The sequence below is a fragment of the Hoplias malabaricus genome, chromosome 8, assembly GCF_029633855.1.
Source record: "Hoplias malabaricus isolate fHopMal1 chromosome 8, fHopMal1.hap1, whole genome shotgun sequence".
Taxonomy (NCBI): domain Eukaryota; kingdom Metazoa; phylum Chordata; class Actinopteri; order Characiformes; family Erythrinidae; genus Hoplias; species Hoplias malabaricus.
The window spans coordinates 32,186,547-32,211,893 of NC_089807.1; the positions used below are offsets into that span (position 1 = coordinate 32,186,547).

Consider the following 25,347-nt stretch of genomic DNA (forward strand, 5'->3'; position numbering starts at 1 on the left):
CAGCTGAAAGTGATGTAAGCACAAGAAGGCGCGCATGGTGAAGTGTGTCCCATTTCTGCTCTGAGCTCCGACCCCTTGAACACTTGATCCCAGCGCCCCGCTTTTGCTCACCTAAAACAACGTCATCAAAGTGCACACTTCAAGAAAGGAATTAGGGCTTTTTGTAAGAATTGGGACAGGGGAAGACTGTGGACGGCAAAATCCTGGACAGTTTTGGAGTCCTGGCCGGACGCGTTTTTTAGGTCCCGACAAGAGGACGTGTCTGGCGAAAAGAGGACGTCTGGTCACTCTAACCTACGTCCACCAGTAATTTCCAATCTCTTGCTTCACCCCATTGACCAATATTTATAGCCTGTGCATGCTTTCGAATACATTCCCCCTCATGCACAAACCTAATCACTTTATTACTACTACCACTTGTTAATGCATTTACCTCTAAGTATTTGCTGTCCAACAAACATGCTAAAATGATGTGGCCCTACTAAAAAGTTTCCATGTATCACCTGACCCAAAGCCCGCTCTTCCGCATTGCACTTGGCCAATCACATCCCTTAGCTCTAATGAGCTCCTGGCTACCTGCACTGCCACTCGTGGGTTCCACTTTCTTACCAGCTTTTGTAACTGTCACTGCTGCTTTAACCAGTGCATCCTTCGATCCTGACAAAATCATCTCATGACTCACCTTTGCGCATTTAAATTCCTCAACTAAACTTGTGCGTAGTAGCTCCAGTAACCCTCTCCCATACCATACAATGCTACTTAAACACTGTGGCACCCCTAGCCACTTCCTTATGGCCTTTTTCATAACCCATTCCATCCTCTTTACTTCTGTGATCGAAACGGCATAAACTGTCAATGGCCATCTAATACGAGGCATTAAGCCAAAATGCAGACACCACAATTTCAACTTCCCTGGCAGATATGATCTATCTATACTATTAATAGCCTTCACCAAATCAGAATTTATTCCCACAGCTTGGTTGGTATCATTTAGTGCTGCATTATATCATCTACCTAAACTCTTCACTGGTCTTCCCAGTACTGTAAGAATCATTTCTCCTTCCATCACAAAATTTTCCTGTACAAGTTTCCCTTTGACAATCGACAGACTTCTAGACTTGCTCAATTTAACTTTCAGACTAGCCAACCTTAGATTATCATTTAACTTCCTCAGCAACTGCAATCTGAAAGGCACAGTAGTAGTCAGGGTCATCATGTCATCAATGTAAGCCCTGATAGGGGGAAGCTGAATACCATCATGCATCCTCTCCCTGTTTACAACCCACTTAGAGGCCCTGATTACTACCTCCATTGCCATTGTAAATTTTACATCCAGCCATTATACCCATTTCTAATTGCTGTCATGATATAACAAATTCCCCTGTACTAAAGCAAAACTGAATCCTCAACATATGCTTTAACAAGCCTAGTAACCTTATCTGGCACCTGGAAAAATTTAAAGGCTTTCCACATGAGCGTATGTGGCACTGAGCCAAATGCATTCGCTAAATCTAGAAACATCTAGATTTCTACCCTCTTTCTTTGCTGTCTGAATCTGATGCCAGATCATGGTGCTACGTTCCAAACATCCTGCGAAGCCAGAAACCCCTGGCTTTTGTACCGGAGTATCAATGAGTTTGTTTGCTTTCAAATAAGCAGCAAGTCTCTTCACTATCACACTAAGGAAAATCTTACCCTCCACATTAAGAAGACTAATGGGCCGAAACTGTTCTATACACACAGCATCTTTCTCCATAGCAATAAGGATACCGCCTGCTCTTCTCCACTCTTTTGGAATGATCCCTTTCTTCCAAACTATGACGATCAACCTCCACAAAATCTTCAAGCCCTCAGGTGCATATTTGTACACCTGATACAGCACACCATTAGGTCCTGGAGCAGAACCTGCCTTTGCATGGTTAACCACATCTAGAACCTCACTCCATTTTGGTCGGCTAACCTCCATTTGACACTCTATTCATTAAAAACAGCAAAACTGAAACTAGACTTAGACTATATCATGTAGATTTTAATTTGACGTATCACTGAAAAATGTAATCTATATTATCGTCATTTAGGCAAGTGCCACAGCTGCTGACGTTGAAACCCTTAACCTGCCTCCTCATCAGTTGAGTTCTCAAATGATTATTCTGGGTATGTATATATAATTGCAAGATTTGTCAAAATATTCCAGAATGATCAAAATTTAAGACACATTTGAATTACAATTATAGTGGATTTTTTTAGCCAATGCAAGATGGTTGCTGACAGTGGAAGGACAAGTGGCCTGTGTTCGCTCAAGCCTCCATTAATCTCTGGAATGGCAGCTCTATTCTCCTTGTACTACAATTTCTGTCTCCAATATCGACAGGAAACTTCATTTATAATTGAGTTAATCCAGAGGTAAAAAGTCTCATTCTTTGGAATTTTCTCTTTACTTGTGTTTACTTACGTATCTGCATTAAACTAGTCTATATTTCATGTTATCTTATCTGTAGTTAAAAGTATTAATAAATATATAAACTTTGAAATATGATAACTTTACTGTCGCAGAAACCCCATGTATGAAAATGGATAAAAAATTTACAATTAACTGAAGGTAAATGCGTAGAAATTTTGACCCATTTCTGTTGAATAATTCTTTTTGAAATGTTTATGAAGAGCAGTAACTGTTTTCACTCATTCATTCTTCTGCTGCAACTACTTAGTTCTAATCAAGGTTTTTGTGGGTCCAGAGCCAATCTAGAGTCATTTGATGCAGTTGAAAATTGTGCTTTTAATATTTAAATTAAAGGTCAAATACTGGATTTTCTGATTACTATAATATATTGACAGAAGTGCAAAGCATAACAATCTACATGGCTTTTAGATCAGGTATCAAATTGAAATTATAGGACTTTTGGAAAAAAATATATTTTTTGAGTTTGTATTAATATCATTCCTCAGACTAAGTCTTCACTGATAAAAGTGTGAGCAAGCGACAACTACTTTTTGTGCCATGTTTTGTTTTAAAAATTGTCCTGCCCTTGATGCCATCCGATCTTCCCCTTACTGTATCCTCTAAACTTTGTGTACACAGTTTTTATTGTAACTTTTTTGTTCTTTAATTTCCACATGCTATGTTACAAATTAAGGATTTGTTTATAGATGCCTCTTTCGTACATGTCCCCAGGAGTGGTGAAAGTCAAGAGCAATCAAGAAGTCCTTGCCGTGTGTATCCTCACTTTTAAAGAAACTGATGGACAATGAATAGGATTTTATTTGAAGGGTCATGTTCAATGCAAAACTGACTCTAAGTGTGTCAGTAACATGTTGGGGTCAGTGATGATATTTGAAATACAAAGTTTTAGTAATCCAGATTACACATTTTTTTATATTAAATAATTCATGATGTATTATGGCCACTATTTGTGTGACCTGGTAAGTTTAAAAGTTATGTAATATAACATAATGTTTTACTATAAGGATTTGAGCATATTTCTATTACATCAAAGTAATTTGATATTGTCAAATATTTTTGGTTAGAAAATAAAAAAGCTACTCAAACATCATAAGGGGCAAAAATTTAACTTTTGTGTATGTAATGGTTATAGTATTTTTACAGTATTCATGATTGGCAGTTTTTGGATAGTTTTTCTTGTTTAATAGTAACACCATAATCCTATTACACAATACAGGTATTGTACAGTATATATAAAGAATGGATGTGATTAGGGCTGGGCGATATATCGATATGTTAAAATAAATTGAGATAGAACATGGCAGGATATGGAGTGAGGCTATATCGCTTATATCGATATTGTAAGTTTTTAAAAGTCTAAATCTTGTACAGGGCCATTCTGTGCTCTGCTCAACTCGTCTGCTTTGCTCTGCTCACATACATCCCGGTACAGCTCCCCTGAACCAGTTCAGACAGCATTGCAAGCTTCATCAGCGAACACTGTGCCTTACGAAAAGAATAGTACGAAGTGGCATGGTATTACTAAAGTGGTAGTTTACTAAATAGCAAAAGGGTATGCTCCCCGTCTCAACAGACCCTTTCCAACCAGCTTGCGAGAGTAAAACATTTTCCCTTGACGACAGATATATGATAAGTCGCACCTTTGAGCCATATTTGAGCGTGACTCATGACAAGAAAAATATCAAGATATATATCCTATATCGCCATTCAGCTAAAAAGTATTGAGATATTAATAATAATAATAATAATAAGTTATATTTATATAGCGCCTTTCTAATACCCAAGGTCGCTTTACACAAAGAGGAGGGGGAGAGAAGGGGGAGGGAAAAAAAAAAAAAAAAAAAAAGATAAAATAAAAAATAAAAATAAAAATAAAAAAAAGATAATAATTATAATAATAAAAATAAAAATATAGAGGAATACACTTATGCCTGCAGAGTGCATAAGTACTGAGAGAAGAGATAGGTCTTTAGCTGGGTTTTAAAGGCAGAAAATGAAGAGCAGAGACGAAGACTTTGTGGTAATGAATTCCAGAGCTTGGGTGCCATCACGCTGAATGATCTACCACCAGCAGTAACCAGTTTAAATTTTGGTACTGACAAAAGACCGCTCTCAGAGGACCTCAGTGATCTAGTAGGACAGTAGGAGTGTAAAAGTTCAGAAAGGTAGGCTGGCGCCAGACCATGCAGAGCTTTGTATGTGAGCAGGAGAACTTTAAACTGAATACGGAGCGAGACAGGTAACCAGTGGAGCTGATGAAGAACAGGGGTGATATGAGCTGATTTTTTAGAATAAGAGAGGACCCGAGCAGCAGAGTTCTGAACACACTGAAGGGAGTGTATAGTCGTAGAAGGAAGGCCAATGAAGAGAGAATTACAATAGTCTAAACGGGAGGAAATGAAAGCATGGACCAGAATTTCAGCATCCTTAACAGAAAGCAGGGGACGAAGGCGAGCAATATTACGTAGATGGAAGAAGGATGTTTTGGTTAGGGCCTTAATATGAGGTTTGAAGGACAGGGAGGAGTCAAGAAGTACACCTAAATTGCGAACAACTGGAGAGGTTTTTACAGCCACACCATTAAGTGTGATATCAGAGATTTTTGAAAGAGTGGACTTGGGGCCGGTGAGCAGGACTTCAGTTTTTTCTGTGTTGAGTTTCAAAAAGTTGGCGTGCAACCAGTGTCTCAGATCCTGAACGCAGGAAATAAGGGCAGAGGGGGGCAGAGTGGAGGTATTTTTGGTGCTCACGTATATTTGAGTGTCGTCTGCATAACAATGATATTTAAGACCATGGCTGTGGATGATCTGACCAAGTGGCAGCATGTATATGATGAATAGTATAGGGCCTAGGACTGAACCTTGGGGAACACCTTGTGTAACAGTACTAGGGGAAGATCTGTGTATACCAAGAGCAACAAAGTGAGATCTATTGGTAAAGTAAGAGATGAACCAGGAAAGTGCTGTGTCAGTTATGCCAATAGCTGAGAGACGAGAGATGAGTATGCTGTGATTAACAGTGTCGAATGCTGCACTCAAATCTAAGAGAAGAAGGATACTGAGTGCACCAGAATCAGTAGCGAGTAGGATATCGTTTAAAACCCGCAAAAGGGCTGTCTCAGTACTGTGTTTTGTGCGGAAGCCAGACTGAAAAGGCTCAAAAAGATTATTGTCCATCAGGAATGACTCTAACTGAATGGCCACCATCCTTTCTAAAAGCTTAGCTAAAAAGGGGAGGTTAGAAATAGGTCGGAAATTATCATGGTTGTCTGTGTTCAGACCAGGTTTTTTGAGAATGGGTGTGATGGCAGATGTTTTAAGGCCTATGGGGACGTAACCTGAGGCAAGAGACATATTAACGAGATGGGAAATGGGGCTGGATATAATGGCGGAATATTTTTTAAGATGGGGTAGGAGCAGCATCGAGTAGACAGGTACAAGCGTTGGAATTGACTATAAGCTCTGATATAAGCTCTGGATCAATGGGAGAGCAATTAGCCAGGGGTTTATGAGCTGGGCTCAAATGGAAACAATCTTCAGGTGAAGAAGGAGATGAGAGGAGCTGATGGTAGATTTTAGCAATCTTGTCATTAAAAAATCTATGGAAAACTTCACATTGCTCAGCAGTGTTAAAGTTCTTGATTGTTTGTGGCTGAATGAGTTTACTAACAGTAGCGAAAAGTGTTTTGGGCTTGTTACCAGAATTATTAATAAGAGATGAAATGTGTGCAGAACGGGCAGATTTTAAAGCAGTATTATAAGAAATCATGTGGTCAGCATATGCCATTAAGTGCACAGTAAGACCAGAATTCTTGAAGCGGCGCTCCAGACGCCTACCAGTGGTTTTTAAAGCACGGAGTTCAGGAGTGAACCAAGGGGAGGAGCGACCAGCAGGGACCTGTCTAGTCTTTAAGGGAGCCAATTGGTCTAGTACACCAGAAACAGTGTCATTAAAGAGAGTCAGAATGTCATCGGGACAGGACAGCCGGGAAATAGAAGAAAGTGCAGAAGACTGAAGAAGGGCGGAAAAAGACTGAGGTTCGATAGCTTTGATATTACGGAAGGAGACGGTAGATTTACTGCACTGGCGTGAAACAGAGATGTTAACAGATGCTTCAACAAGCTTGTGGTCAGAGACACCAACAATAGAGCCAGAGACAGAGGTAACAGATAGACCAGAAGAACAAATTAAATCCAGTGTGTGGCCATGTGAGTGTGTGGGAAAATCAACATGTTGTGTCAAGCTAAAGCAGCCCAACAGAGACTCAAATTCAGTTGTCAGTGAACAGATAGCATCAACATGGATGTTAAAATCCCCTAGCATGACCAAAGCTGGACATGCAGAACTGGCCAAGGTGAGTATCTCACAGAGTTCTGTGAAGAAGTCAGAGGAGGGCTTTGGTGGGCGATAGATTAACAGAAACAGCACAGGGGTTGAGCTGACCAGTTTCAGAGCCATGTATTCGAATGATTTTACCTCATGAAACTCACAGAGACATACATTAAGTGAATCATCAAGAATTACAGCGAGACCACCCCCCTTCCCATGTGGCCTGGGCTTGGCTAAATATCTAAAACCACTAGGAGTCAACAGATTTAGGTGGAAATGATCACCAGGTTTTTGCCATGTCTCTGTGAGGAAAAATACACTGATGTGGTTCACAACCATGAGATCATTAAGTAAAGGAGCTTTATCTGTGATAGAGCGGGAGTTAAGTAGTCCAAGTTTAAGTCTGTGTGACGTGTTGGAGCAGTGCATCGATGGCAGTGGGGTGGCTCGTGGGAAAGACCGGAGAACGTCAGCGTTCTCCCGTGCGAAATGCCCGAGGCCTCGCCACGTTTGCCACCCCACAGCACCAGCCAGCCACCATATTATTTTTGGTCCATATCGCCCAGCTCTAAATGAAATTTAGATATTGTTTCTAATTACAGAGTTTATAACAGAGTCTAATTACTGAAATAAAAAACAATCTGCTGAAAGGATCTATTGTACCTTTAAAAATTTACAATAAAATATTGTTATTCTATTATAGTAGTAATCTGTAAAGTTGAATTACAATAGTGTTCCTGTAAAAATACAGTAAATGGCTGGGAATCTTCTGCCAGTTATTTACTGTAAATCCCAGTATTTACAGTAAAGTATTGTATTATTCAGTTACAATAGTATTTTGTAAATTTGAAATACTGTAAAATTGACAAGAAATTTTTTACAGTGTATCTCTGTATTTAGTCCCTTAGCTCTGTGTGTTTAACCTTGTAGTTCTGTGTAGCTCTATTTTAGTTCCTGTTTAACTTTGTTCATTTTTGATTGTCGTTACACATTATTACATGACTAACATTTTACCCTAGAAAAAGGAAAAAAAAAAAACAGCATAGGTGGCCCTAAAAATTATGTAGTGCTGCAGAATGCTGCACCGTACACTATTTTACTGACAGTCTTTTACTTTCATGCTGCTAACTTGTTACTGTAAATTTTACAGAATTATTTTTTTAACGTGTAATACTGTACACGCTAACAGTATCAGTGCTGATCTTACCTGGTTATACATGTAGCGCAGCATGAAATCCATGAGGAAAGACTTGCCCTTTCTGAAAGCTCCAGCCACAGAAACAGCTACCACTTCTCTGTCCCTGAGCTCCTCGGCCAGCAGGATTCGACTCAGTGCTACCTCGTCCAGCTCAAATGAGTGGTCATCCTTCACCACCAGCACCTGCACTGGCCGAGCTTTTGTGTCCAGTTCCTCATCCTCAGAGCTCCAGTCATATTCATTTTTATCCATAAATGACCCTGTAACACATGCACATATTTACACAAATGCAAAATAAATACTTTTTTTTCAGCATGCATAACATGACACAGTGTTAATAAAGCTAGTGTTGCCTTTATCTGTCTATAGCCATGATTTTTGGCCAATTGAGAAACGTAAATAACAGCATAATCTACAGACAGTTAAGAACAAAACAGAGCAGACAAGTGAAATGTTGATGTGGAACTGAGGTTAACTGAGATTAGCAGGGGAAAAATAATAAAAAACAGAGAGAGAGAGAGAGATAGAGAGACACCCATATACAGCACATGTCTGTATGTGTAAACAAATTTTTCAAAGCACTACACTTAAATGTCTGATTACATTTGCTTTTTGTTATAAAATTGCATATAATTTAACACACACATATTTCATGCTTCTAGACATAAAAGTAAAATTCAGGGGTCTTTCAAAATCAGAACACCTCACTCAGGTGACCCATCCAGGGTTGATAAACTATTGTATTGCATCCCAGCAGCAGCAGCAATTCATGAACTTGCCCTCTATATCCAAAGCCAGAGCGGCTTTCTCTGTGGCTTCCGTGATAGAACAAATGGTCCTCCACTTCACTATTCCAGTTAGGCCTGACAGAGATTTAGAGTGAGCACCCAGCAAACATGAAAACCCACTTCAAACAGCTTGCATATAGCACGTCAGTCTCAGCTTCTGCACTACTTCACCAGCACCTGTTGATTGGCCAAATATCTTTTATCAGCCTCTTCCCTGTGTTATTCCCAAGGTACTGTCAACTCCCACATGTTACCTTGCATTGTGGAGTTTATGAAGATGTTCAGTTCTTGGCAGAGGCTGTTGTGCATGAACGTGAGTTGTTTTCCAAGTTCTGCTCTAAGCTGCCAGTCTGGTGTTGTGGATAGTGAGCTGGCTCTTGTCTTTAGTCATGACAGTGCCATGTTTCCAGCCTTGAGGAAATAGATGGTTTCTTTCCTGGCGTGGAATTTACTGACCTGAATGGCTGGGGTGACTGTTTCTGTAATTGTCCTAAGCACTGGGCCATTGTGCTAGTGGTAATTAGAATCAGTCAAAGCTTTGGAGCAGCTGCTGACGAGATCCTCTCCCAGTGCACATGCGGGAGGAATGAATCAGAGACAGGTATAGGTAAAGGTAAAGAGACAGCTTGGACCAGAAAATTGAAGGGCTAAAATTAACAAGCCAGAAATCCATCCAAATGATATTCCACTGCAGCATGTTCTCCCAAACGTGTCCAAGCACCTTGCTGACTCGTACTTCCTCTATACCTGCACGTGGCTTTCCCTGTAAAATACAAACCGGATTCCAAAAAAGTTGGAACACTAAAAAAATTGTGAATAAAAACTGAATGCAATGATGTGGAGATGGCAAATGTCAATATTTTATTCGTAATAGAACATAGATGACAGATCAAAAGTTTAATCTGAGTAAATGTAGCATTTTAAAGGACAAATATGTTGATTCAAAATTTCACAGTGTCAACAAATCCCAAAAAAGTTGGGACAAGTAGCTGGAAAAAGGAAATTGAGCATATAACAAACACCTGGAAGACCAATTAACACTAATTAGGTCAATTGACAACATGACTGGGTATAAAAAGAGCTTCTCAGAGTGTCAGTGTCTCTCTGAAACCAAGATGGTAAGAGGATCACCAGTTCCACCATTGTTGCGCAGAAAGATAGTGCAGCAATATCAGAATGGTGTTACACAGCATAAAATAGCAAAGATAAAAAGATTCAGAGAATCTGGAACAATTACTGTGCGGAAGGGTCAAGGCCGTAAAACTCTACTGGATGCTCGTGATCTCCTGGCCCTTAAACGTCACTGCACCTCAAACAGGAATGCCACTGTCAAGGATATAACAGAATGGGCTCAGGAATACTTCCAGAAAGCATTGTCAGTGAACACAATTCACCATGCCATCCGCCGTTGCCAGCTGAAACTCCACAGTGCAAAGAGGAAGCTATTTCTAAGCAAGCTCCGCAAGTTCAGACGTTTGCACTGGGCCAGGGGTCTTTTAAAATGGAGTGTGGCAAAATGGAAGACTGTTCTGTGGTCAGATGAGTCACGATTTGAAGTTCTTTGTGGAGCACTGGGACGCCATGTCATCCGGACCAGAGAGGACAAGGATAACCCAAGTTGTTATCAACGCTTCGTTCAGAAGCCTGCATCACTGATGGTATGGGGTTGCATAAGTGCTTGTGGCATGGGCAGCTTGCATGTCTGTAAAGGCACCATTAATGCAGAGAACTATGTTCAGGTTCTAGAACAACATATGCTCCCATCTAGACGTGATCTCTTTCAGAGAAGACCCTGCATTTTTCAACAAGATAATGCCAGACCACATTCTGCAGCAATCACTACATCATGGCTACGTAGGAGAAGGATCCAGGTACTGAAATGGCCAGCCTGCAGTCCAGATCTTTCACCTATAGAGAACATTTGGCGCATCATAAAGAGGAAGGTGTGACAAAGAAGGCCCAAGACAATTGAACAGTTAGAGGCCTGTATAAGACATGAATGGGAGAGCATTCCTATTTCTGAACTTGAGAAACTGGTCTCCTCTGTCCCCAGATGTCTGAGTGTTGTAAGAAGGGGGGATGCTACACAGTGGTAAAAAATGGCCTTGTCCTAACACTTTTGTGATTTGTTGACGCCATGGAATTTTGAAACAACTTTTTTCCCTTAAAATGATACATTCTCTCAGTTTAAACTTTTGATCTGTGATTTGTGTTCTATTCTGAATAAAATATTAGATGTTGGCACCACCACATCATTGCATTCAGTTTTTATTCACAATTTGTTTAGTGTCACAACTTTTTTTTGGGAATCCGGTTTGTATGTAGTTGCTTCTTTCCTTCTGCATTTTGGATTTTGGCAGCTTGGAAAATAGCCTAGGCCTGACTGCCCTGTCACCATGTTCCCAACAGCAGACATCTGCTTTATCTGTGCCTCCAAAACTATTTTGCAGCATTCTACTTTCTTTGACAGGGACAATATTGGGGTCTCAATAGTGCATTGCTTCCTTTTTCTGAGTCACTACAAACTTTTATATGCTGCTGAAAGGGAGATGCAGGGTGTTGCAAATAGTTGCTAATTTCCTTCTCTAGAGCCTCCAAACTTGACAAGGAGACATCATACAATACATCATAGAATTCATTCATTCATTATCTGTAACCGCTTATCCAGTTCAGGGTCATGGTGGGTCTGGAATCATTGGGCGCAAGGCGAGAACAAACCCTGGAGGGGGTGCCAATCCTTCACTCACACACTCATACCTACAGACACTTTTGACTCGCCAGTCCACCTACCAACGTGTGTTTTTGGACTGTGGGAGAAAACCGGAGCACTCAGAGGAAACCCAGTCATACACAGGGAGAACACACCAAGCTCCTCATAGAAAGTCACCCGGAGCAGGACTCAAACCCACAACCTCCAGGTCCCTGGAGCTGTGTGATTGCTGCGTCACCGTGCCGATCCTGGGCAGAATGGCACACTAATATGTCCATGCTTTAAAACATGCAGGTAACCCTGATTGTCTGTCTTGGCAAGCCAGGATTCAAGAGCACTGCAGGCTTTGTGGACAGTGGATGTGAGCCTCAGCTGCTGCATCACTATGCCTCTCTCTCTCTCTCTCTCTCATATATATATATATATATATATATATATATATATATATATATATATATATAAGAGAGAGACAGACAGACACACACACACACACACACACACACAAAGGTGCTAGTCATAAAATTAGAATATCAAAGTTTTATTTCAGTAATTTCATTCAAAAAGTGAAACTTGTAGATTATACTCATTCATTACACACAGACAGATATATTTCAAGTGTTTATTATATATATGATTATAGCTGACAACCATGAAAACCACAAATTCAGTATCTCAGAAAATTCAATATTGAAGACATCTGGTGCCACACTCTAATCAGCTAATTAACTCAAAACACCTGCAAAGGCCTTTAAATGGTTTCTCAGTCTAGTTCTGTAGGCTACACAATCATGGGGAAGACTGCTGACTTGACAGTTGTCCAAAAGATGACCATTGACACCTTACACAAGCAGAACAAGACACAAAGTCATTGTAAAGAGGCTGGCTATTTGTGGGATCCACTGCAAAACTGTAGCTGCACTGGAATCACAGACGAGCCCCCAAAACCTGCAGCTCACCTCAACTTGGGGTGATCAGTTTAAAATCCCATACAATCAAAAAATTTCAGGGGTTACAGGCTGTTTCCTCTTTGACCACGGTCCCTATATTGTCTTTGGAGCGCCACCTAGTGTTTGGTCCAGTAACCACTCTCAGAGGAATAAAAAATGATTATGAACTGCATGTTGAAAATGAACACACGATAAACGAATGTTTATTCTCTGCCTCCTCATTTTATAAATACTGTGCATTCACACAGTGTCACACTTAGTGCAGTAAACCAGCAGAGAGAGTCATTTAGAAGCTAGAAATATCATTTTAAGGTAGAAATGCTACGTATTCTTTAAATTTAAGCAGAATAAATCAACTGTAAAAAATGCCCAGGATGCAAAATTTTACTGGTGAGTGTGTATTCATTCATTCATTAATTGTCTGTAACCGATTATTTTAACTTGTTAAATGCCATACAGTTATAAGTACAGTGCCATCAATAATTATTGGCACCCCTGGTTAAGAAGTGTTCTTTGGCTTCTAATATACTATAAAGGCTACTATATATCTAAGCTTCAAGTGCCTTTATTTGGTGGGGGGAAAAAATCACACATTAAGAAATAAATCTTTTGAATGAAATCATGTGTGCCTCAATTATTGGCACCCCTGGTGCTAGTACCATTACAATCTCCTTTTGACAACAAGACAGCACTTAATCTTCTCCTATAACTCTTCACAAGATGGAAGAATACAGAAAGAGGGATCTTCGACCATTCCTCTTTGCACAATCTCTCTTAATCGTCCACAGTCCTGGGTCTTCTCCTATGCACTCTCCTCTTCAGCTCACCCCACAGGTTTTCTATTGGGTTGAGGTCTGGGGACTGAGATGGCCATGAGAGGAGCCTTGTGAACCATCTTTGATTTGGCCTCATGTTTAGGGTCATTAACAACCAGCTAAAACAACCAGTGATGACCAATCTTCAGCTTTTGGGCAGAGGCCACCAACTTCCATCCATCCATTATCTGTAACCGCTTATCCAATTTAGGGTCGCGGGGGGTCCAGAGCCTACCTGGAATCATCGGGCGCAAGGCGGGAATACACCCTGGAGGGGACGCCAGTCCTTAGGCCACCAACTTCTGATTCAAAATTACCTGATATTTCAAAGAAATCATGATCCCATGTATCCTTACAAGGTTGCCAGGTCCTTTGGAGGAGAAACAGGCCCACAGCATCACTGATCTTACTTAACAGTGGGCATGAGGTGTTTTTCTGCATACTCATCCTTGGTGTTACGCCAGACCTACTTAGAGTGTTTGTTGCTAATAAGCTCTATCTTGGTCTCATCTGACCAAAGCACACGTCCCAGTTAAAATCCCAGTACCACTTGGCAAACTCCACCCATTTACGCTTATGAGTATAACTCAGAAAAGGCTTTCTCCATGCATGCCTCGCAAACAGCTTGTTGGCATGTAGATAGGACCTGATGGTTGTTTGGAAGACGTCATATCCCCAAGATGCTACCATTTGATTCAATCTTCTTACAGTGAGCTTACAGTAAAAGATTTGTAAAGAAAATATATTGAAGTGAACAGAACATGTACATAATCTCTATATGTTTAATTATAGAGCTGGAATTCAACAAGGAGTACAACTGAGGTGACTGCACTTAAGAGTGTTCTTTCACCACACTGCACAACAAGGATTGAAGGTCCTTGTTGTACTAGCTGCCAGAGATGAGGATACAGCTGATGTTGCCATCATTGTTGAGGGCAGTGAGGTATTGACAAAATTTGACAACACTGCAGAGGCTTGCAAACTGTTGATGGAACTGATGCATGCCGTGAATCTTAGCCTAAGTGACAAATGTGTACTTCCACACATTTGAGGAAACTCAAACTGATGTAAAGTACCCTTCTGCCATGTAGTAACTCTTTTTTGTTTTTAGTTTTTTTAGTTTATTTATTTTTTATTTTACTGTTCCAAACCTACTGGTGAAATTAGGGATGGGCAGTATCCACATTTTTCATATCAGAATACCCTCTCAAAATAATATCTTTGTATACAGTATTACTCACTGAGCCTTATATCTTTGAGCACAAAGTTGAGTTTATACCCAATAGTGCACACCAACACACGTGTTGATGATAAAAACCAGTTTCTAAGAGAGCAAGTTTCAGCAACTGGTGCTGAAGGAACAGAAAACTTGGAAAATAAGCGAAATAAGACAGCTGCCGCTAATGGGCACTTGCGGTTTAGCACATCACAGCAGATTTTTCAGCAAATTGACTCTCAAAACACACATATTTAGAGGATAAAGCCAAAGCCATATACATGTGAGCACAAAGTCGAGTGAAGGATTTTCTGAGAATTATATCTGTTTACAGCTTAATTCCTTTCTCTTTTAACTCAAACTCACAGCTAAACTTAAAACTTCAGTGGGCTACTGGGCTTGTGCTTTTCTCCACCCGTTTTCAGACCGTGACATCAGCAGTCATTGAGCTCCCACTGCACCCCCCCCTCCCTGTGGCTCTCTTAAATGTTAAATGGACATGATAATTGTAGCTGACTTTTAAAGACACAGAACCGAAATTTGACACACTACACACACATCATATATACGTCTACATTTTTAAAATACTGTGGTATACGGTATTATCGTTATACCGCCCAACCCTAGGTGAAATGTTTATTTTTGGATTTTAAGCATTTTGTTATTTGGATTTATGGCCTTTGTGTAGTACATAAATTATTTTTAAAGAAAATTCTGAATGTAAATGACTTTTTTGAATGTTTTTAGGATGTAAAACCAATTGTGTGTCTTTGAAAAACAATGCTAATTATATTTAGGAAATCATGACACTGACAATTTCAAATGCCAGTTACAAATGTATTTTCTGTTTATTTATTGATTTTATGTACTGTTTGTATGCATTGCAATTGCTGTATGTTTACATTGTTTCAAGGTTATATGAAAAGCACAGTTACTGATCTCATTGTATTGGCGTACTTCTGGCTCAAACTTCTGAGTTCCCCTTCCTTGCCCTGCTTAAATCAGGTGTGAGTAGTATATATCCTACACCTTCTGTAAAAAAACACCTCTGTGGCACAAATGGTGTGTAATTTATATGTTGTGTAGTAGGCCTGACACGTGTACTTAAAGCAACAGATCTCTTAACACCGCTAAGTTGTTCCCGGCACCTCTATTGCTGCTGAACTGATGGATGCCGCAACCACCAACAACAGCCATGCGTCGCCAACGTTTACACCATGTTTAACAAGCAGTCTGGGGTTACACGGCAGAATCAAAGCGCCCCAAGGGGCATCAGGGTGTCTGTTCCACAAGGAAAACATGTTAGTTTCAGATTTGGTGGTGCTCAAGCGTCGCGCTCAAGTGGTGGAAAACAGCTTAGATTGGAAGATATCCACAAAACAAACGGTAATAAAAATACAAATTAAATACAAATTGTGTGATTTATAACATAGTGGTTGTATGATAACAAGTTTCATTATTTGAAACAGTTCACAGATTTGGACATTTTCGATCCGTCTGTGTATGAGGACTGTGTTGATCCTGGACTGGGCATTGCTGGATGGTCAGATGAGTTAATGAAAACATGGAAGGAGATCAGCTTTACAGAAAAGGAGGACGATGCTGTTGATGTTGTGCCAAATGTTGGACTGAAATAAAATCCAATCAAATCACAAACAACAACATCAGGTGGGGCAATGTAATTGTTCTAACAATGCTGTTGAGTTTATAACATTGATGAGACAGATGTCACATGAGATCACCAAAATCTCTACTGAAGAACGTAGGCAGTCTGCTTTAACGTTGACGGCAGTCTGGTTGAACGTATTGAAGCTCTGTATAAAAAATTAGCTAATACCGATTTGATTAAGGATATTTTAGGATTTGTAAGACACGGGTTATGCACAGTAAAAATGTGCTTGAATTATTGTATAAGTTAAACGGGTATTTACGGTAAAAAATATAAACACAGATCCCTGTTGCAAGGCCGTCTTCTTGTAGATGATAATAGTTACTATTATTTGTGTTGATAATTTACTGTTGTTTGTTTTAGTGTTTTATTTAATTTTTTTGTTTGTTCCTTCAGGAGGGTGTGTTAAATAAATCAACTCATTAGCGTACATTCAAAAGTATTAGCATTATTTTAAACCATTAACATTTAAATGACCAACAATTTATGTATCCTAAAAACCAATAGGTCTAAACAGTCATGGCATTTAAAGCATTTGCGTGTGACGACCCTATATATGAAGCATGGAAAAAGTTGTCTCCAAGTTAAAAAAAAATGTGTTGTCTTATTGACGAGTATGACATGGCTATTGACAAACTTAGTATAATCAGCAAGGCATAGACATATGAGGCAGCGATAACAGTAGTAATGCACATGGCTTATTACAAACTACACTGGATGAATAATTAACAAACATAAGTCAAACATTACAAACACAACCGCCAAATCTTTGTGATAATAGTGATGGCCAATCGTCAGATTTTGTGTGTGATGACCCAATATATGAAGCATGGGGGCGTTTGTCTCATTCATTCATTTATTATCTGTAACCGCTTATCCAGTTCAGGGTCATGGTGGATCCAGAGCCTACATGGAATCATTGGGTGGGCGGTTGTCTCCAAGTGAAAAAATGCGTTGTCTTATTGACAAGTATGAAATAGCTATTGACAAACTTAGTAATAACATACAAGGCGATAACAGTAGAAATGCACATGGCTTTTTACAAACTGCACCGGATGAATGGTTAACAAACACAAGCCAAACATCACATACACAAACGGCTAAGTGTTGTAGATATGATGGTAATGTCAACCAATCGACAGCTTTTGTGTGTGACAACCCAATTTATGAAGAATAGGGGCATTTGTCTCCAAGTGAAAAAATGCGTTGTCTTATCAATGAGTATGACATGGCTACAGCAGACCTAGAAAGGGATATACTAAATAACACGCAACACATAACAGAGAACAGACATGTAGCAGCATGACGACACCTGAACACCCAATATTTGACCCAACAGCTCCTAACTTTTATCTGATGGAAATATAGCAGAATTGGTGAGAAATGGTGGTGTTTTAAATGATTATACCATAGTGTCTAGGAGTCGGTTTAACAGCGTTGTGCTTCACAGGACACTGAATTTACGTGACGTGCCATCCACAGACATAGCTTCACACATATCCTATATACATAATGTGTTGTCAGAAATTGTGTCATTCTCCAGAGTATTGGCTGGTGATGGTACCGTTATTGACTTCACCTAAGATGTAGTACAGTACTTTATCTGATGTAAACACGGTGTTGTCTTCAAGGGACGGTTACAGTGTAGACGGGTTATCAGACGCTATTGAAAGGGTTATGCAGAGTAACAACAATATTACAATGAATGATAGTTTGGTGTTGATTATCTCGATAGTCGTGGGTAAAAATTATGGTGTTTGTCGTAAGCTGCGTGACCTAGCACATGATCAGGTGATCAAAAGGGACAGACTGAATCTTTTCTGCCCAACAAACATCTCCTGTTTTCTACAGGATGGGTTTGTCATCTGCTTCCCCTTACTCTTTCTTTTTGACACTATGTGTTTTTTCATCTCATGCTTGGTTTTCTTAGCAGGACTGCCACACCTCTTACAAGAAGGTCATTTTACAGATTTTCGAGCCTTTACCAACATGCCCGACTCATCTTGATTGTTTGCCATCATACGCGTCAGACCTTTACTGACAACATGCTTACAATGTTTTTAGCAGCTTTTTGGCTATACTAAACCCCTTCTTGAACAACGAAATATCCATTCTGAATACATTTCTAAAAATCCCAACAAATCTAGCACCATATATTGTTGGACCACCTGTATAGCCTGGCATGTGTCCTCCGGCCTGATTTTGATAGTAAGAAATGTAACATTCAGGATTCATAGCCAGTCTGTTGAAAGTTTCTATTTCAAAACCTAATTCCTTGTTTTACAGGTCTAAAGTACAGCTTTACAACCACTTTCCCATAGGAACAATTTACGTGCAGGTTGTGATCAGTTTTCAATTCTATAGCGATATCATTTATCTGTGACTTTGTTGTCGACACTTAGTGTGGCTTGCTGTATCTAACTGTAACAATATCATGATTGTTCCCTGATAAATGTACACATTTTAACAAGGGTACAAAGCTGTCCCCAATTAATTGGTAATCAGCAATGTCTGTGTAAACAAACATTGAATAGAAACCTCCATAGATGTCAACAGGGTGTGGCGTGTACTGTTTCTGTACAGCATCCGGACCATTGATTTTAACAACACACTCTAGTACCACACCCGGTTTAAAACCCAAGATGATGGCTAGTTTGCTTTTAAATATCAAACCAATATCAAACAACATCTTAATAAATAACCTGTGACTTATTTGGTCATAAACAAGACCTATTGGATTGTCTGCTAGATTAATATTAATCTCAGCAACCAGTGCAGGTATATTGTAATAATACCCGGTAGGTATCGTATTTGTGTTGTTTTGTCAGAATTTTTTTATCAATTATGCTAAATGTAGCATGTAGCTCACAAAATGTTGCCCACGTTCACAAGTATTGAAACTCTATCACTGTTTAGATTGATCGGTTTGGCTAGTTTTGTTCTATAATTAGAAATTTGATTATCAGGGTACACTGACATAGACAAATTGCTTGGCAGTGTGACGCAAAAACCATTGTCGCCCATATTTAAACGGTGTGTAATAAACCGTTTCACAAGATTTGACATGACCCCCACCTTAGCTCCGCCCTCTCGTCAGTGTCTCCTTTGTAGTCCTGCCCTCTCGTTATCAGTCTCAGGTGTTCCTTGTCAATGCTCTGCGCGCGCGCGCGCGTGTGTGTGTGTGTGTGTGTGTGTGTATAGTCCCTTTGTTTCAGTGCTCTTTTGTCGGTTCTTGCGTGTGTAGATGTGTATTTCTTTTTCTTCCTGTTTTCATATGTCTACCCCGGTTCATGGTTGTCTGTCAGAGTCCTCCTGTCTTTTCCAGTTTAGTTTTATGTAGTTAGTGTTTTTCTCCTTACCCATGTTTGTTTTGTTTTGCTTCTGTTTTTGTAAATAAAGTATTCTTTGCATTTACGTCCACCTCCTTGTCTTCTCAACCGTGACATTATCACACAAATGTCTATTATATATGGACATAAACAAAGCACAAAACCAATTTTTACTGTATTGTCACTCTTAGGCATGAGACAGTCATTTATTAATAGTCACATGAGTTGATTTGTCAGAATCTATACATAACTGCATCAAATGGCACCAATCATGCGATGTTGATTTGACAATATTCATTTGATTCTTGAAATTAAATTTTGTAAACGTTTAATATCCACATCATGCACACTATTAATGAGTGAAAAATTGTTCACTCTATCGTGTCAATTCGTAGTTTACACAGTGTTTCAACAAATGCTCTGACAGGCCCTGATGTCCGCAAACTATCCCCATTTTCACTTAAACAGTGCTGCAAGTCTTTGAACCGCCTTCCCAACAGTCAACAGCATTGGTAACAAACTGTTCAGATGTTCGATCAACCAGGATTTCTCTTAGTTCCTGCAGCTTTTCCACAATGTATGGCTCACATTGTAATACACAGATGACTGTTTCAGCACACCCTTTAAATTTTAGAAGGGTTAGTTGTATTCCAAAACACTTTAGAAGCACAGCGTGTTTTAAGGCAGGTGTGAATAATGTCCTTGTTATATCTTTATAGTATTTTTTTTTTAAAAGATGTCAGGTTCAAGCAGGCATGAATGTCAAAGTTGACTAGGGTGATTCCCATCACAACCAAGACATGTTTCCTTCAGTTTGTAGTTTATGATGTGTTGTAGGATTACAGTGACAGTGGACTTTATCAGCTTTAGCGCTGTAGTGCTTACTTGTCCGTCCACCTCATCAATAGGATCATGTAATGTCTTCAGGAGTTTCAACGGCTGTCAGTTATCTAGACATCAACCACTCCAAACCATCCGATGAGTCTTATCGAAAAACATACAGGTACGTCACGTTCACACATCCAAGATCACCACCATGTTGATCCAGCAAACTGTTGTCTGATACTGCGTCGGCAGCCGCCGATTCACCATAGCTGTAGTTTACAAATCTGCAACCAGTGTTGATTGGTGTATATTCAATGTCTGGCACTTGATAATTTCCACACTACATAGGTCCATGTGTATCAGGATGGTCTGCTGGAAGAAAGTCCTTAAACATGATAGCTTGTGTGTTGGTCGTGTCTTGACTTTATGTGCTTTAAATGTGGACTTGTGTTTCTTTTAACAGACATATCGCTAGAAGGCAGTAATCCACTTTTGACCAACCCACAAACGCCATAAACCAGAAAATCAAACCGATTAATTTTAATATACCTAATATACTCACAAGGACTGCTACTAAATGCTTTACCGTGCTGTGTCTTCCTTGGCGCCAAAACAAAGATGGTTTCACTAGCGCTAGAACTAAAAGTTGTTGTGACTGTAGAATCTCTAAAAAGAGTCTCATTTACACACGCTGTACACATTTTAAAGCATTTAGCCATAGAAAACCACCAGCGTCAATTTAAATACCACATGCAAACCCCCCACATGTTGGGGGGTGCAGGGTTAGGGGTGGGGAGAAGGTGTGAGGGCAAGCCCATATAAGGACATCCTGTCATAAATCAATCACAGAGGTGTTTGACAAAAGGTGTAGGATATATACTACTGGAGTGGTCCTCACTTCGCAAAATAAGTTATTTCACAACTCTAAGTTTGGGAGAAGGACCAAGCCCAGACTCCTCCTTCTGAGTTCCCCTTCCTTGCTCGGTTTACATCAGGTGTGGTCCTCACTTCTCAAACTGTTGGTTTGCTTGTATGGGGTTATTAATTTCCGTTTTTGTTTTAATCCTAGATGTCTGTAAACCTGCTTTGTGACAAATATCGTTATCTTTTTCTCCTTCTCTCTCTTTCACACTCTCTGGCCTATAGCATACAGAGCAATAGGCCAGGACTGCATACACACAGCCAATGAACATCTTGCAATGACACAGAAAGACAACAAGAGAAAAAGAGAGAGAGAGAGAGAGAGAGAGAGAGAGAGAGAGAGGTGGGTGTGAGGGGTTTACTGTGTGAATAAATTTACTGTGGTGTGAGTTCTCTGTTAATGCCATGATGATCTCAGTGTGTGTACGCCCAGCTGAACAGAAGCTCCACAGCTCCTTACCACTATCACATCTCAAATTATGTAATGTCACACTTGCATTAATATATAACCTTGACTTTTTTAGAAGACATGATTATGGGGAATCACAAATGTTCTCATCTTGCTTTTTTTAGGCAGCATCTTCACACATCAATATCTGCTGGGTTGTTTTGGATATGCTTAGCAAATGCAGCTGTATATAGGTCACCTCTGTTCACCACCGTTCAACCATAAATTTCAGTACGTTGCTCGCACATTCCAGCATATTAGGCGCAAGGGCCTGTGTATTGCAGCAAAATGACAGTGCAGTATTATATAAATTAATGGATTATACGAAGAGTATTGAAAATAAAATGAAATACGTTTACTGTGGCCATATAATTGTGCAAAACCTTAATTAGAATAAAAACGGAGCCTCACGTGACAGACTCGACTTGTATTTTCGACTACCTGTAAATGACCCACGCGCTAGAACGTAGATAAATGCGGTTCCTTTATAGGTGGAACAGCAAAATCCAGTAAGAAACCAATAACCTCCTGCTTGATGCATATGGCATAAAATAAATTCATGAAAATAAAGCACACAGGGCTGTGGGTCAATATACCATGTGTCAATGGATAAAACACCAAAAACGTTATCCCGCCCTATTTCTTTTTTCGTCCCACTTTTCTGCCCTTTACACACCCTGAAACACACACAAAACACAACACTAACATGTCTAGTCCAGGACACTGCGTCGTAGTATGACTTTTACACTCACCCCAGCTATCCCTGTCGTTTTTATCTCTGACCATGGCGCACGGAGAGCCGTTTTCAGTCCACAGTTAGGTTTCAGCCAAAGACCATGTATCCAGAGAAATGGAATATCGCCAGCGACGATGATGCTCAGAGTCTGTGAAAGAGAACGCCTCATTCTCATCTGAAACGAAAAGTGCAAAACCTCACTTAGCCACCAGAGAGCGGGTTTGATCTTCTGAACCGGCTGCTCTACACTGCATTACAGTCAGAGCCGGGTTGGCCCTAATACCTGAACTATGATACACAATGTGACATTTTTTTGACAGTTAAACCTTACTCTTCACTACAACTCCACCTTCTTTTTTCGGCTTAAGAATAAACAGCCCAGCTAACCAAATTACTTTCCCAGAACATTCCCTTTTGGTAGTGGGAACATTGTCCAAGGCACAGTCAGCAGTGCAGTGTCAAAACTTTAGATTTTTTCAAATTATGGTCCTTTCTCCAAGTCTCTCTGGTTTGCTATGGGGGTCTATTCCAATAATGATAAAACTCTGATAAAGCTGATGAAAAAATGATAAATCTGTAATGATAATCACATACTGAGGCAAAATCAGTGCAAGCTTAATTAACTAAAAATACTTTTAAAAGGCTTATCATCATATTTCAATTATGTAAAAAATCCAAACGTTTTAGGAGTCTCTGCATGCTCCACCTGCAAGTTAAATAAAACAATTTTTTATGTATTTCTTCGTGTTTATCAGTTCATATAAAGCATTGTTCTAGCCTACCTAAGCCATTCGGAGCATCTAAAACACAATAGCTGAACATCTATACAGTCACTATTTTTTTCAGAAAACATTCCTGGCAAAGTATATTTCGACCAAAGTATTTGTCAAGTAGAATTATAAACATAATTTCAAAATCAATGAAAAGCAGAGACTTAAAACTTGAATTAGGTACCTTCACCACACAATGGACCTATACTGACGGATATAAATAATGAGTGTTTTTTGCTTGTTGGCAGACACTGGCGTTTAAGGTAGATAAAAACAGTGACACATTAATTAGGGTGACAAGATCTGAAATGGTGAAAAGGAGGACAAAGGGGAAAAAAGAGGGGAAAAAGTGTGTGTGGGGGAGTGAACTTTCGCCCCTCACTGCCGTTGTATTCTTAGCTGAACCTATGTGTGCTTTTAGGTCCTTTACACCTTTGTTTGCTACACAAAACATGGGAATGTAATTTTTAATTCATCCGAGAATTTACATTTACATTTCGGAATAGCGGCTCGAGATAAGGGTAAGTACCTGAGATTTGCCTGACGTAAACAAGGACTACTGACGTGCAGACGGACCAATTAAATGTTTACAGAGAAGGTTAACTATCGACCAATAACCGTAGCTCTACAGTCAGACCGTCCAATCAGAAGAGTTTAGGCTACTTCACCACGCCCCCTTCTCACTCAAGAGAACCAATCGGAGTAGGGGAGGGCGGGACTAGTTTGTGAACGAAGCGCTTCTCGAAATTCTTTGTAAGCTCTAGAAAAACAAAATCCCGGACGTTTGTGAAATTCCGCCCGGACATTTTTTTAAGTCTAAAAAAAGAGGACATCTCCGGGTAAAAGAGGACGTCTGGTCACCCTATATTAATACCTTCCCAGATAGCAAGGTGATGTTGAAACAACGTTTTAAGTTTTAACGAAATGTTGCCAGCCCCTAACGTAGACAATAGTGTCACTGAATAAACATTGATTTATAGCTGAGCGGGAGATGTGACCGACAAGGCGCGAGCTCATTCTCCTCACACCGACCGTTACAGCTCACTGCAGCCTCTGCGGTAAGAGCATACAGTTCGGAAGATAAAAACGTTTAGTGTTTGAATGACTATCTATAGGTAGGGTTTAAAATAATATTTTAAAGCATTGTCTAAATTATTTACATTAAGGTTCCGTGGCAAAATGTCTGGATTTGACCGGAGACTTCTGCTAGCTAGCATAACAGATAAAGTTAGCTAATGCTAGTTTCTTCAGCTGTTAACTGATTTTCTTTATTGCTCACGTAACGTTAGGGTAATTTAATGTATGAATGAGTAATGTTTAATTTTCAGTCGCTAGAATTAATGTGGTTAGTGTGGCCCTGTCCCAGTTCCTGCCCTAAGGTTTTTCTTGTAATTTACAGTTATAGCACTGCCGAGGGTGAGTAAAATGGGCGTTATAGAGTAGAACTGGGAAACTAACTTTGCCTGGCTATAATATTTAGTGTTTAACAAAATAGTATTTTTACCGTAAGCTTAAACCGATACGTGCAGAAAGTGGTTGAGACCTAAATAATCATAAGAAAATTCTTGCTCATATCATATAAATGCGGAGGCATTTCTGTGACACACAAGCCTAAAGCACCCTAATCTAAAACAGAAAGTCATCTCATCTGTCCCCCCATAACGACAGGAATATACTGTACAGGTCAGATTGAATGCCTTTCATTGTTGTTCTACAATTACAGACTGTAGTCCATCTGTTCCTCTGCATTCTTCTCTGCATTTCACCCTGCTCTTCAGTGGACAGGACCCCCTCGAAGCAGGTATATTTTGGGTGGTGAATCATTCTCAGCGCTGCAGCGAAACTGATGTGTTAAAAGGGGCTCAAAAAAGTAAGCAGATAATCAGATGGACTAAAATGTGTAATTGTAGAACTGCAAAGTACTCCTGTATGGTCAGTGGAAATGGCATTTGATAAACTTTTGAGGTGGTGAAATATTCAGATTTAAAAAATTCTAATAATATTTTAATTTATGGGACTACATTTTAATGATTCAGATCTCAAAAACAATAATCTAAGCCATAAGTCCACCTTCTGGGTTTCTCAGGAAAAGTAAACATCCAAAGGGTGATCAAATGCTGCCAATCACAGAGTTGTCTCACCCCCGTCCCCTTTCCTGCCCTGAGTCCTAAGGATTTCCCTGAAA

The 25,347-nt window shown here is 39.7% G+C and overlaps 2 protein-coding genes across 3 annotated transcripts in view; one reads left to right on the forward strand and one right to left on the reverse strand.

Annotated features, from left to right (window-relative positions):
• atl1 (atlastin GTPase 1) overlaps positions 1-25,347 on the reverse strand; it is a 76,505-nt gene that overhangs the window by 46,582 nt on the left and 4,576 nt on the right. The window contains exons 2-3 of one of the 2 annotated variants that reach the window (XM_066678988.1): positions 22,409-22,540; positions 7,998-8,248 (exon numbers count right to left, since the gene is read on the reverse strand). In XM_066678988.1, coding sequence (XP_066535085.1) covers positions 7,998-8,248; positions 22,409-22,442 — 285 coding nt within the window. In that variant the 5' untranslated portion in view covers positions 22,443-22,540. Of the gene's footprint in view, positions 1-7,997; positions 8,249-22,408; positions 22,568-25,347 lie in introns of both variants that reach the window. The other variant, XM_066678987.1, reaches the window with a different exon arrangement.
• Positions 24,013-25,347, forward strand: part of map4k5 (mitogen-activated protein kinase kinase kinase kinase 5) — a 75,915-nt gene continuing 74,580 nt past the window's right edge. The window contains exon 1 of the mRNA XM_066678986.1: positions 24,013-24,052. The gene's annotated coding sequence lies outside the window, so the exon portion shown is untranslated. The remainder of the gene's footprint in view (positions 24,053-25,347) is intronic.